The 13,908-nt window shown below is 32.3% G+C and overlaps 1 protein-coding gene across 1 annotated transcript in view; it reads left to right on the forward strand.

Annotated features, from left to right (window-relative positions):
- Positions 1-6,212: 6,212 nt before the first annotated feature.
- The window catches only part of LOC124535295 (synaptic vesicle glycoprotein 2C-like), a 31,021-nt gene continuing 23,325 nt past the window's right edge, over positions 6,213-13,908 (forward strand). The window contains exon 1 of the mRNA XM_047111471.1: positions 6,213-6,670. Within this exon, the coding sequence (XP_046967427.1) occupies positions 6,490-6,670 (181 nt within the window). The 5' untranslated portion in view covers positions 6,213-6,489. The remainder of the gene's footprint in view (positions 6,671-13,908) is intronic.

The following is a 13,908-nucleotide window of genomic DNA, read 5'->3' on the forward strand; positions in this document are numbered from 1 at the left end:
GGTTGGGTTGTCGGTCGAAAATTTGCAGTATGTTTTAAAAGAAGATTATATAACAATATATTTATATGTGATAGCCAGTGGCGGATTAACAAATCTGCCGCTAGTAGGCTAGTAGGCAATTCAATTTTTGCCGCCCCTACTTTTTTTGCAACATTTATGATTTGTGTTCTATCGTCTTCTTTACATCGGTTTTTTCCCTTTATTAGTATGATTATAAACTAGGTGATATTTCTGTTAGTTACTAAATTATTTTTCTAACCCGCTATGTAGTAACGAGTATAAGGATTACGGACGTAATGTGTATATATATAATTATAAGTTTTTTTTTTTTCAAATTTCTGCAAGACAAATTTGAGCTAAATTTGCCGCCCCTCTAAATCTGCCGCCTCTCTAAATCTGCCGCCCTAGACTCCAGCCTACTTAGCCTATTAGTAAATTGACCACTCGTGATAGCTTCTTTGATCTAGCACCAACAAAAGCGCCTGCTTTTTGTTACAAGGTCCGGGGTTCATGCCTCGTTTCAGACCATAAAATTTAAGGTGTGCTGTCGAGATATATTTTTTAGTGTTCTTTCTAAAGAAAAGAGTACACGAAGTCAATTAGTTGGACGTCATCATCCAAAAACAAAACAAAAAAAACTTATAAATTAAATTAATTCAAGTTTTCTCACTTCAATTGTTTTGCATTTATAATTTATTTATATTATTCGTCTCTACTTATATCATTAGGAATAGATTCCGATTTACCTTTCAGTTCTCGATATCAAATTAAAACATATTAATTTTAAACAAGTAAGCTTTACAATGAAGCGTTTTTGGATAGTCAATATTTAAACAATACCATTATAGGACAGATAACGAGATAGCCCAGTGGTTAGAACGCGTGCATCTTAACCGATGCTTTCGGGTTCAAACCCAGACAAGCACCACTATATATATGTGCTTAATTTGTGTTTATAATTCATCTCCTTGTCGGCGGTAAAGGAAAACATCATGAGGAAACCTGCATGTGTCTAATTTCATCGAAATTTTGCCACATGTATCCCACCAACCCGCATTGGAACAGCGTTGTGGAATATGTTCCAAAAGCTCTCCTTAATGAAAGAGGAGGCCTTATCTCAGAAGTGGGATATTTACGGGCTGTTACCTTACTTTTCTATATGATTCAAATCCCTAACCAAGTTCAACCCAACTGCATTTATCTTTGTGTCAAACTAGAAAAACCGCTAAACGAAAAAGATACCGTTTCGATTCGATTGCGATAAACTTACTATTTAAACATTAGTCTTCAAAATTTCAACATACACTATTTTTTATAACAATCTTTAAAATCGACGTTAAGTAATCACACTCACGTTGATAACTTATCATATTAAGGTCAGGTGCGAGGTCACGCTTAATTCATAGCAAAATATCTTCGAAGCAAATAATATATATTTTTATCGATCACGTATCTACTGTTGGATTCAATTCAGATAAATCATATTAATATTTTTAACTGGAATTTCAACTTTATTACATTCACGCAATAGTACTATTCCTATTGACATGGAACTTTTACGTTATGATAATTTTTAGTTTCAGGATAGCAATGGACTATTAATAGTATTTTCAACCGTCTTCAAAAAGGAGGAGATTATCAATTCGTCTGTATATATTTTTTATGTTTGTTACCTCATAACTTTTTACTGGGTGGACCGATTTTGATATTTTTTTTTTGTTTAAAAGCTAGTGCTTTCCCGTGTTCCCGTAATTTAGTCAAGTTCTGATGATGGTATTCATATGAAAACGATACCGGATCCAAATATAAAAATAACTATAACTACGTTATATAATCGTAAATCGACTTTTAAGTAGTCTAATAATATATTTTTCATTTCATTTTACTTAGGAGGACTCTAAAAAATATGTTGAATAGGCAATTATTTTGATTACTTTTTAGTGCATATTTAATTGTTTTAAAATAGTTTTTTGTTTGAGTCGGTTTTTCTTTTTGTTAAAATTTGTTTATTGTTTATTTTTAGTTGCATATCATTGATAAATTATTATGTCGACGTGTTCAGTGAAGTCAGAATTCAGATCAATTGTTGATCGGCTGCTTCCAGGAGCCGATTTTTACCTAGTAAAAAATAAAGTCTTAGATCATCATGTGCGACCGTGTTCTAGCGTATAATTCATACAAAATAGAGTTTTACCTACAATCGTTTTAAATTCGGTTTAAACAAATTACGGTAGCTGGAATCGAACTTGTTTTCACCGAATGTTAAACATTTTAATAAAAAGGTTTTTTTGGGTACATTTAATATTCTCAATATATTAAAAAAAAAAACAATAGTTATTTTGTGACCCGGGTTGAAGGGTTAGTAAGTCAGTGTAACTGCAGACACAAGGGGTGTTAAACCTGAGTTTCCAAGGTTGCTGACGAATTAGCGATGCAAGGAATAATTCGGTTTTCGATACTTAATGAAATATTTTCTTGGGATGTCAATAGGCTGTGGCGACCACTTGCCATCAGATGTCCGTCAGTCCTACTATCAGTAAATCATACAATAAAAAATCTTTATCTATAGATGTTCACAAAATCCACAATATTTGAGTGGTATTTTGTAAGACTTCATGGGTAGTTCAAACGATAACTTTCCCATAAATAAGTAGACGTGAACTTGGGCAGTGACGGCCCGTCACGGGAATGATGTCAAACCGGTTGCAGTATAAGTTATACAGGACGAATATGTGCTATTCCCGCACACACCTGTGCAAAAAAAGGTCTCGCGTGAAGCCTCGACAATGGCCTTGAACTTATCCATTGCCCTTGCCCACTAAATAATTCGCGGCCACAGCTAATTACATTTTAATATTCATTAATAAAAATACTGAATGGAGTGACAATGAATTATTTATTAATAATTTTCTTTATTTAAATATGTATTTAAAAAAAATGCATTTATTAAGGGCTAATTAATCGTTTACCATAGAATATAAAATAATATTGTTTATCACGCTATGACTTTCACAAATCGTTTAAGAAATAAACGTAATTTCTAGTAGGTCAATGTAAATTGTTAGCCTATTTTGATAATTTATGTATCATTAACGTATATTATCAGCAACATTGACCCGCCGATTAAATATACATTTTATCACAAAGTGCGAATTTGTCCATTTTACGATAATTATTAGTTAAATTTGCTTAATGTCTGTTTTATATAGAACTTACATATTATGTAAATTTAAAACTTACTTATTTATTCAACTTATTCAGAAAATCGGAAATTATGTCTAACAAGGAAATTCTGCTAGCATTTTTGTCAGCGTAACAGTAACTTTAATTTATATGAGTGTAGTTTTAAGTTTGCTTTGGAAATAAACTATTGTTTATATCGCACTATACTTTTGATTGACTTGGGTAATTTAGGAAAGTTTCATTTAATCTTGAACTATCGGCCACAATGTTCAGGGATTTTTTTTACATTCGATTCACGTCTTTATTTGATGGCAAGATAGAGTTAATATTGTTGTGTCCGGTTTTATAGGTATGCATGGGAATGGCATATAAAACGTTGGATATCAAAGATTTTTTTTATGAACATAATAATATTAATTCTTATATTGAAATGCATGCAATTTATTTATTTGCATTAAATGATTGAATATATACAAATGTGAATTAAAAATAGTTACTGCATAATATCTTGACCTTGACCGTGTGGTTAGGTGGTAAGAATGCTACCAGCATCTCCTCGTTTAATCGCAATTCCGTTCCTCTAGGCAAAACGAACCACGAAGCAGCCTCCCTCTCCATTTTTGATGAAGTTTTTTGCACCATTAGGTACTCCAAGAGCCAATTATATACTAAATATTGTATATAGATTAGAGATAATATGACGCGTGATAAATATTTCTTACTGTACTATCGACGAACCGTAGTGATCACAGGTGCCTGATCAGATTACCTTAAAAATACAGATGATTAATTAATTACCTTAATAGTATGTAAATGCAATTAAAAATTGTTTTAGAATTTGTGATATTTAAGCGTGTTTTCTTCGAAATCGTTCGTCTTTATTAATTGGATGTTACTCTATATATACTGTCTGTATATCAGTCGTACTGGCCTCAATAAACTTGACCAGTTAACATTTGCTCCAAATTTAGCCCCAAGTTTAAGTCACTTCAAGAGACACTTCATGGAACTCAGGAGTAATTTAGCGAGGATATATTTTAAGGAAAATGACTTTTTTGTCGGAATAAATTAAATCATATAAAATGTCAATACATTTTATAATACAATTTAATATTTCCGTCTTTACATATACTTATACTCCAAGAACCCAGAAAAAAGCAGTGATAGCCAAAACAATGTCCTTGCGGGATTAAGCTAGCGGCGTTTTTAGAAAGCCCAATACAGCACATCTAACAGTATCAAGAACGAAATGAACATTCAAGAAAAGATAATAAAATCCCTTCTCTTGACTAAAGCGAAACAAAAGATAGTATTATGGTGTTAACAATCTATTATATTGGTATGATTATCCTTACCTCCTTGAAATCTTCGTATCATATTTTGTCAGAGGAGAAGTTTTTGTTTCGTATAAGAGTATCGCGTGTCATGTGACATGCAGAATGTTTGCCTAGCAACAAAATTAAATGTTGAAAAATGTTATGCAGTTGATACATATTACAACCGTCTTTATTTGTCCCACTGTTGGGCTAAGACTTATCACCCATTGATTGACGTATAGGTAAAACGTCGCTCCAATGCCGGCTTTACCGTCAAGCACGAGATGGACTAAAATCACTAATTAAGCATCACAATCATCGGTTAAGATGCTCGCGTCCGTTACAAATCCCAAAAACAAACATATGTACCGTTAGGGCTGTATTTCCAAAATCTCGTCGTCAAATTAATCAGGAAAGCCGCTAGCCCGACGTGAAATTCACGAGAATTGTTCATGGAATCAGTTCAATTTCGCCGGTTATCTTCTGGTCTGAAGTGATTCTTTCCGAACAGATATTAGTTGTTTGACAATCAATATTTCAGTTAAAGGTTTTAGAACAAATACTAAAATAGTCAACTTTGACATTCTTGTCATCGCCACAATATGTGCTTTATTTTTTTATTTATAAATAAGAAAACATTTATTGTGATTAATTATTACTGAAATATAAGTTATCACTATGTAAAACATAACCCGAGGATATTCATTGTTTGACCTGTGTGTGTATGTGTGTGTGTGTGTGTGAAGTGAACGTCTGGTAGGCAAGAAACGATTGATTTAGGACTGCCAACGAGGCGTACTTCAAAAGCGTCTCATAAAAAAGTTGATCAGTTACTTGGAAGATATGTATGTTGTGAAATTTCAAAAGAACGCCTCGTAACTCAATACAGCCTTAATAATGTACTATAGCCATTCGTTTTAGTGTTTAAAATTTATGTAAGATTACTTGTTTTATTATGGTAATTCTATTGAATTATTCCAAAAGGTACGGGTTGAACTAAATACATATCTTTAAAATTAAAATTAAAATATTAATTCATTCAGAATTCAAGTGTAAATTTAGATACATATGCGTTTATACGAATAAATTAGGAAGCACCATTAATCAAATATAGTATTAGTTAGTATTAAATGCCGAAACGTATGCATGTAATTTTGTTGTATATGAAGATTATTTTGTTGTGTTTATGTTTTATTAATGATTATATTTTGATAAAAATGAATTTTAATAAAATTAATAAGTTGTAGACTTTTATATTAATAACATTAAACTAACGAATTGATTCTTTGTAAATCGGTTGATAAAAAAAAATATTTAAAAAATGTGTTTTCATCTAATTTAAATCAAAACATATGTTTTAACACGTGTTAAGGTTTTAGTATTGTATTCATTATCAAAAGTTTGTTCAACTTCGAAACAAACACACCCAGAGCCGAGGCAACAGCTTGTGTTACATAAAAAAATATCTGTGCAAAATTACATTGTTATCATGCTAGGTGTATGTATGATTCAATTATAAATTTTAGTCCTTATTGCTATCAACTTAAGGTCGATAGACTTTTATCAGTAACGTGACGTACGCTACAACATTATACCTTAACAAATTCATACGATAAGTATACTTACACACATTGATATAAGGGTCACAATTACTTGTTATTATTCAGCTCGCATTCACTTCACGCTCCCGAACTAACTCAGTTAACTGTTTCTATAATTAGTTAGTGCATACCGATACCTCGTGGAGAGTAGACGGGGTTTTAGTTAGGTTAACATTACGCGAATTATAGTTCGTTTTAAAATAATTAGATAGTATTTAATTATATTAATAAAAATCTTAAGTTTTATTAATAAAATTTTAACTACTTAAAATTAAACAAAAAAAATTATATAATGTTTTTAAAATAAAATATGAAGTGATCTGCTACGGACAATTTAACTAAAATATTTTAAATAACGACTACTTTTAACGATAGTTAAATAACCAAAAATGTCTCACGACACCGACCACAGTTCCTCGGAGAGAAGTTTAGAAAGATTAAATGAAGTCAAAGCTTTCATAGAAGCGAGTAAACGTAGTGCCGAGAAGTTAGATGAGATGCAGGCAGATGCTGAAAAAAGCTTGGGGAAGCTCAACGAAGTTGTATTCGAAGATGCCTTCGAGATAACCGGTAAGCCTAACCTATATTTATCTGTCGATCTAGTCTCGAAGATCACAAAATCAGTACGAGTACAAAACGAACGGTTATTTTTAATTCGAAATGATTGCTTTCAATGAAAATAAGTCACAATGCATGTTATTTATGTAAGGTCATAAAATTACTGTTAAATCGTTGTTTAAAGTCAAAACTAAATGTTAATCTACCACCGTAATATATATTTAACCAAAATTAGTTTTCTAGACACTTTTATGCATAAATAAATTATAAAAGTAAATTAAATTTACTATGATTGTTGATAAGTATTTTTAAGTAAAAAACAAAATCGTTATTAAATATTGAAACGTCAAATTTACTTATTAACTGACAAAATTCTACCAACTGTAAAATAAACACTTCGGACCTGAGAACCACCAAAAGAGATCAGGATTTTTTTCTCATATTTAACGGGTATGCGGTCTTTACAAATAGTGATACGTTTTTTATCTGAAATAGCTCGGAGGGTGATCCTTTCATTCCCGTGTGCAATCATCTAAAAAAATTCATTACATTTGTAATGTTTGTTGTTTCCTGTAACACAAAAACATTTCTTAATGATTCTTTTAAATTTTACACTTGAATATTTTTGTGCGTTTCCTGGAATTCCATTAAGCGTACCATATTATATAATATAAATTATTGTATTGAATCTTGTACTTAACGTAACATTTATAAATCTGATTTGGTAAAGGTTTTATATAAAAGAGGGACTTTAAACTAGATATAAAAACTACCTCAGGGAGGATGTATTGACTTTGCGCCATCGGAAACAACTTGAAACACGTGTGTTAGACCTGTTTGTTTAAATCTTACTTAAAATCTTTCGAAAATAGTATAATTTACGTAAATTAATATTTTATCAAAATCTGTCTGTGACTTCTAAGAATAAATAATAGTTGTTTGTATTACGAATTTATATTTACATACATATTCAAATGTTAATGTTATCTAATTATTATTTACTTAGTGATTTTATGCAAGCCCATGTGGGAACGTACCACCCACTTATCGGATATTAGTAGGGTCATAACATCTCAGTTCCCTAGGTTTGTAGCTCGTCAGCTATGTAAGCAATGAACCTTCTTACCACTTCAAACCAACTTCATAAAAAGTGATTCCAATAAACTTTTATTGAGGGGGGTATATATTTTTAATCAAATACAAATAAATTGTTATGAAGTATCAGTATATGTCTATTCAGTATCATTGTAACTTTTATTACTTTAGTGACAAGCCTAAGACAGATAAACATTACACTAAGTTTAAACTCTAGTTTCTGAGCCGCTAGTCAAAAAAAGGTTAACTATTAACATTAAACTGAACAATCATTGGTCAATATTATTGATGACGTCATAACAACAAATAAACTTTCAGTATTTATTGAGATTAGTTTATTTGATAAAATTCGATTACATGATGATTATCTTGCATCAGCTGACGAAGATAATCGGGTAGAAATCTTGATAATTAGGATTTTATTATTCGATGCATATATGCATATTTCAAATTTATGCATTGAAGAAGAGACAGACGCTTGAAATTCGAAAATTACTTTGTTTTTTAATGTGAAGGTCGACTGCGATTTTGAGAAGTTTTGAGAACTATATTTACTCGAGATGTTTAAGATGACATTCTGCTAAGCACGCCAAAACAAATAAATACAGTCTCATACATTTTAGGAGTCAACAAAGGTGTCACATTGCAAAAGACTTAGGATTATTTTACTGGTCACTAGCGTTGAGTCGAGATGGCCCAGTGGCAAGGACGAGTGCATCTTATACCGATGATTGCGGGTTCAAACCCAGGCAAGCACCGCTGATTCATGTGCTTAATTTCATCTCGTGCTCAACGGTGAAGGAAAACATCGTGAGGAAACCAGCATGTGACAAATTTCATAGAATTTCTGCCACATGTGTATTCCACCAACCCGCATTGGAACAGCGTGGTGGAATGGGAATTTACAGGCTGTTATTGTTAGCGTTGTTTTATTAATCCACTTTTGCTAAGTTTAACCACAAGTTTCCGCTGTGATGAGCTACAGATTTACTAACCTAGTATTTTGAACGTTCATTGGTTGCATATTACGTCATCGGATCCCATCCACCAATGAACATTCAGATTAGTTAATTTTTGATTAGCGTTTTAGAAACTGAACGTAGGTATATACCTAAATTCTTGATATTCTTGATACATTATAAGTCTTGATATTTGAATATTTATCAAATGTTTAGGATAAATGCAATAATTGTATCGTGAGATAAGATAAAATAGTCGGTTTACGAAATCCAAATGAATAGTTTTTGTGCGGCCGTCGTGTCCTTAATTAATGAATTCCATTCGATAATTTTCTTTCCAAGTACATGTACAAATTAAATTACAAAAATTAAACAACTAATAAAATACCGGTGTTCTTCATGAGGGCAGACAATTCTGGACAACCAGGGCGAGAACTACTACCCGCTAAATGAATTTATAAATTTGAATTTGGAATTCTTAATCAATGAGGATATTCAGATCAAAGAAGTACGACACAACACTAATTTAATATGTACCCACTAATACCAGAATAAGATGACATAAATATAAAAATAAAAACAAAATAGAAAAAATCCAGAGAAAATCGAAAGGCTTTCTCAGGGGTCTCAGCCCTAAGTCTCGTAGTATACTTAAGATAATAAGCGATCATATTTAAATAATACAGAACTAAGGACTACAGTGCAGAATTAATATAGCTGTATTATTTATTATAAGCAGAATAATTACATAGTAGTATACAGATGTTAATCTACGTTCGACGTTTCAAATTGCTTTGAGTAAATGTCATAACTGTTGGTAGTTTAACTTAATATAGTTTGTTTAATGAAGTAAATGATATTCAATCAATTCAAAAGTATATTTTGATTTATTATATGCTTTCTCTGAGGCATTTATGGGCACAGGAGAGTTACCACTAGACGACCTTCTTGGCGTAAATAAAACAAAGAATGCCCAAGATTTTTTTGGCTACATCTGATTGGCAAATGGGCTACTTTATGCAAGTTTGCATCACCAAAGCTCATAGGCGTTGGCACTGTTATAAATATTTATAATATATTTATCTATCAACCAATCCCACCAATCATGGGAATTGAATTGTTTTTTCCCACGTACCTGTAGTTACACTGGTTCTTGCCCTTGAAACCGGAATATAACAATACAAGCGCTGTGTGCCGGCAGAATATCTGATACCTACCAGGCGGGTCTAAAGAAAATTGTATCAGTATGTATCAGTGCACTGAAACAAACAAAATGATCAGCTTTGCTATTTTTAACCGACTTCAAAAAAGGAGGAGGTTCAATTCGTCAGAATCTTTTTTTTTTATACTAACAACATAAGAAGCCGCCGTTATGCAAATAGGTATTCCATAAATCTTGTAAATTAATTTAGTCCTAAATACATATTGTATTCTTAAATAAGCATAATCAGATATTAATAATTGTAACAGGAACAGCCTCTAAATTTCTCACTGCTGGGTTAAGGCCTCCTTTTAAGGAGAACGTTTGGAGCATATTTCACCATAGTGCTCCAATACGGGTTGGTGGATAAACATGTGACACATGCAGGTTTCCTCACGATGTTTTCCTTCACAAAAATTAAGCACATTAAAATACAGTGGTGCTTGCCTAAATGATTGTAAAACAAGGCACTAAAAACAGACAAATTGAGCGCACGGAACATTAAAGTGAAGCAATAAACGCGAAGATGAAATCGAAAGTGAATTCACATTCCCGGTATTTCTGGTGGCGCGTTCCCGTTGTCGTTTTTGCTAAAACGTCAAATCTTCTTTTGAAAAGACCTGGCGATAAAAAAAGTGTGGAATGAATACTTGTAGACTTCCAGGCAGGATAAATTACATATATCATAATTAATTAACATTACTGTATTTTTAAATTGTAAAAAAGTGTAATTACTGAGTTTCTTGCCAGTTATTCTCGGTACAATCTACTTTCGAACTGTTGGTAGCTTCACTTAATTGTTGAATGACGATTCAAAAGTGCTCGTAAAAGCTATAAAGCTATAAAGTACATTTTGATTTTTATTTTATTTTATTACAAAAAATTTAAACCAAATCTAAAAATAGATTTTTTATTTAACACTAGTTAATCTAAATTATTATCAGATTAAGAACCGGTTTGCAGTAGGAATCTATTTAATGAGTCTACACTGGAGTGCGTTGACCAAGCTTTCGGTTCTACACAAAAACATGTGCGCGAAGTTATTTTTAGCATTGAGATTAAAAATAGCTTTGTATAAATAGGTTTGACGTGAGTCTTTATTTGCAAAACTAAACCAAACAAACGTTGTTTATAAAATCAAGATAATGCAGATGAGAACGATCGAAGACGGTCATCACGGCCACTTTAGTGACGAGTATGTTATATACACAATACAAACATTTGTTAATGTATGTAATGTGTATCCTATCCTATAAATGTCGCACTGTTGGGCTAAGGCCTCCTCTCAGATCGAGGAGAAGGTTTGGAGCAAGCTGCTCCAATGCGTGTTGGTGAAATACACATGTGGTAGAGTTTCTATGAAATTAGAATCATGATGTTTTCCTTCACCGACGAGCACGAGGTGAATTTTAAACACAAACTAAGCACATGAATATTCAGTGCTTGCCTGGGCTTGAACCTGCAATCATCGGTTATAATGCACGCGTTCTAACCGCTGATCCATCTCGGCTCTGAAGTTAACGATGTGTGAATAAAACTGATAAAAACAAAGAATCCAGTTAATCTCGTCCGGGTGGCGAATTAATATCTGAGAAATCAACACAGAATTTTTATTTATAATTCAACCTGCGGTGGAAGAAAACATCGTAAGTAATTTGCTTACAACGACAGCCCGTAAATTTCCCACTGCTGGGCTAAGGCCTCCTCTCCCTTTAAGGAGAAAGTTTGGAACATATCCCAATACGCTGTTCCATTTCGGGTTGGAATACACATGTGGCAGAATTTATTTGAAATATTACACATGCAGGTTTCATCACGATGTTTTTCTTCACCGCCGAGCACGAGATAAATTATAAACTCATATTAAACACGTGAAAGTTCAGCGGTTCTTGTCTGGGCTTGAACCCGCAATCATCGGTTGAGATGCACGCGTTCTAACCACTGGGTTATCACCATTTGCATATGTCGGATGAAAATCTCCCAGACATGTATGCCATAAATTCATATTATATTGACGTTACTAATTACCCAGTAATGTTTATGTGACACACGTGATATGAGTGGGTGATAGGTGAATCATTCCTGATTGTACTGCTAGACAGCACAACCCAATGTCTTTGTATCCCTCTAAAGGGCTAATGACCCAGTTCAATTAACTCTACGATGAAAATAACTTTTTATTTTTATATATTTATCTACAGAACCCTGTATGTTTATTCCTATTCTACACTTTTGTCCCATGAAGAATTTGACATTTTAATATTTTTTTTAATGCAGTCAATGACCTTTTCCTATGTATTTTTGTGTTGCAAAGCCGGTTCGATTCCCAGAAGGCCTTGAATCTCAAATGATAAGAAGAATGATGACTAATAAAACAACACATACGTCATCAATGTGACAAATATTTATCTATACTAATTTTAAAAATGCGTTTTTTTTAAGCTTTATGCCTAAACTTTTGAGTGCAGAGGGAAAGAGATAAGCTAGATTATATGTCATCCCCGAAGGCTTAAAAAGGGGAGGGGGATTGGTTTATCTGTTACAAATAATATTTTATAATTTTCGTGTGATATAAATGCCGCAGATTCAGCTAGTTATAATATATATTACTGTTGGTCTAGTTGCGAGTATATATATGCAGAGCTGCTAAATGCATGCGAGTCTGGCTGCCTGTACCGAGTAACTAACAGCCTGAGAGTCTCCTAAGCTGGGCTTAAGAGTATTCGAATTTCAATTATTATCTTAGCTGTAAATTGAAATCTTCATCAAAATAATGATATTTTTTTTTTTAATTCTTGTAATGGCATTAATAACAGTAATTAAAATGATAATAATAGGACCAAATTCTGCTTGAAGTACTTTTTATAGCCGACTTCAAAAAAGAGGAGGTTATTAAATCGTCTGTATTCTTTTATGTTTGTTACCTCATAACTTTTCACTGGGTGAACCGATTTTGATATTTTTTCCTGTTTGAAAGCCAAAACACCGGCTCCAAATATAACAACAATTGTAACTATATTATATAATCGTAAATCGACTTTTAAGTAGTCTAATATTTTTCATTTAATTTTACTTAGGAGAACTCTAAAAAATATTTTGAATACGTAATTATTTTTTTTAACTTTTATTACATATTAATGTTTTTTCATTTATATACATATATTTAGCTATAAAAACCATTTAAGCAATCATGTGTTAATTAGTGAGAACTCACATTGACTCACTCGAAGGAGGATGGTTAGTGATACGTAATTTAATGCGCATATCCCTTAAATGTAATAATTATTGTATTCAGCGTGGCGTATCTGACATTTCGTGGTCGGTTCTGCGCCGAGTTTTTGTAGTAATTGCTTGAGTCGTATATTTAGTAATCCTTATTGTTTATTTCAATCCAGTTCTTGCCTACTTGCACTTTTGAGAATTCTTTTGTTTCCAGTACTTTATTTTTACCAGAAAAGTGGTATTATATCTCCCGTTACATTTTTAATTTATTTCTAGAGGGCGATTTTTGTATCAACAACTTACAAATGTTTTCTGTATGTGTATTTACTCTGTCTATCAAATGTTAAATTTACAATTGTAGAATCAAAGTCGAAGTCAAAATTATTCTATTCCAAAATAGAAGCTGGTAATGCTTATTGACAGTCAAGGAAAAAAATCCATCGTCGGTTCGACAAGATACACCTCGAATCTCGAATCTGAGAACGGGTGAAATTAACTCAGTGGGTTTTTGGTTCTTATGTTCTTTTTTTTATTTAAAATCCCTGGTGGCGAAGCGTTTGTGTCTTCACCTGAGAAGTCATTAGCTTCCTTATCGGTAATGTGTCATTTTTTAAGAACATGCATCAAACACAAGTAAAAGTTAATATTATAAAAGGTAATTCCTTTAATTTTTATTTTTTTTTGGGCCATGGTATGAAAGTTATTTATAAAATTCGTACACGGATGTTTATATACGTCACGTTATAAGTGGTGACCACTGACCAAAGACATCG

The sequence above is a fragment of the Vanessa cardui genome, chromosome 14 (genome assembly GCF_905220365.1).
Source record: "Vanessa cardui chromosome 14, ilVanCard2.1, whole genome shotgun sequence".
NCBI classification, from domain to species: Eukaryota; Metazoa; Arthropoda; class Insecta; order Lepidoptera; family Nymphalidae; genus Vanessa; species Vanessa cardui.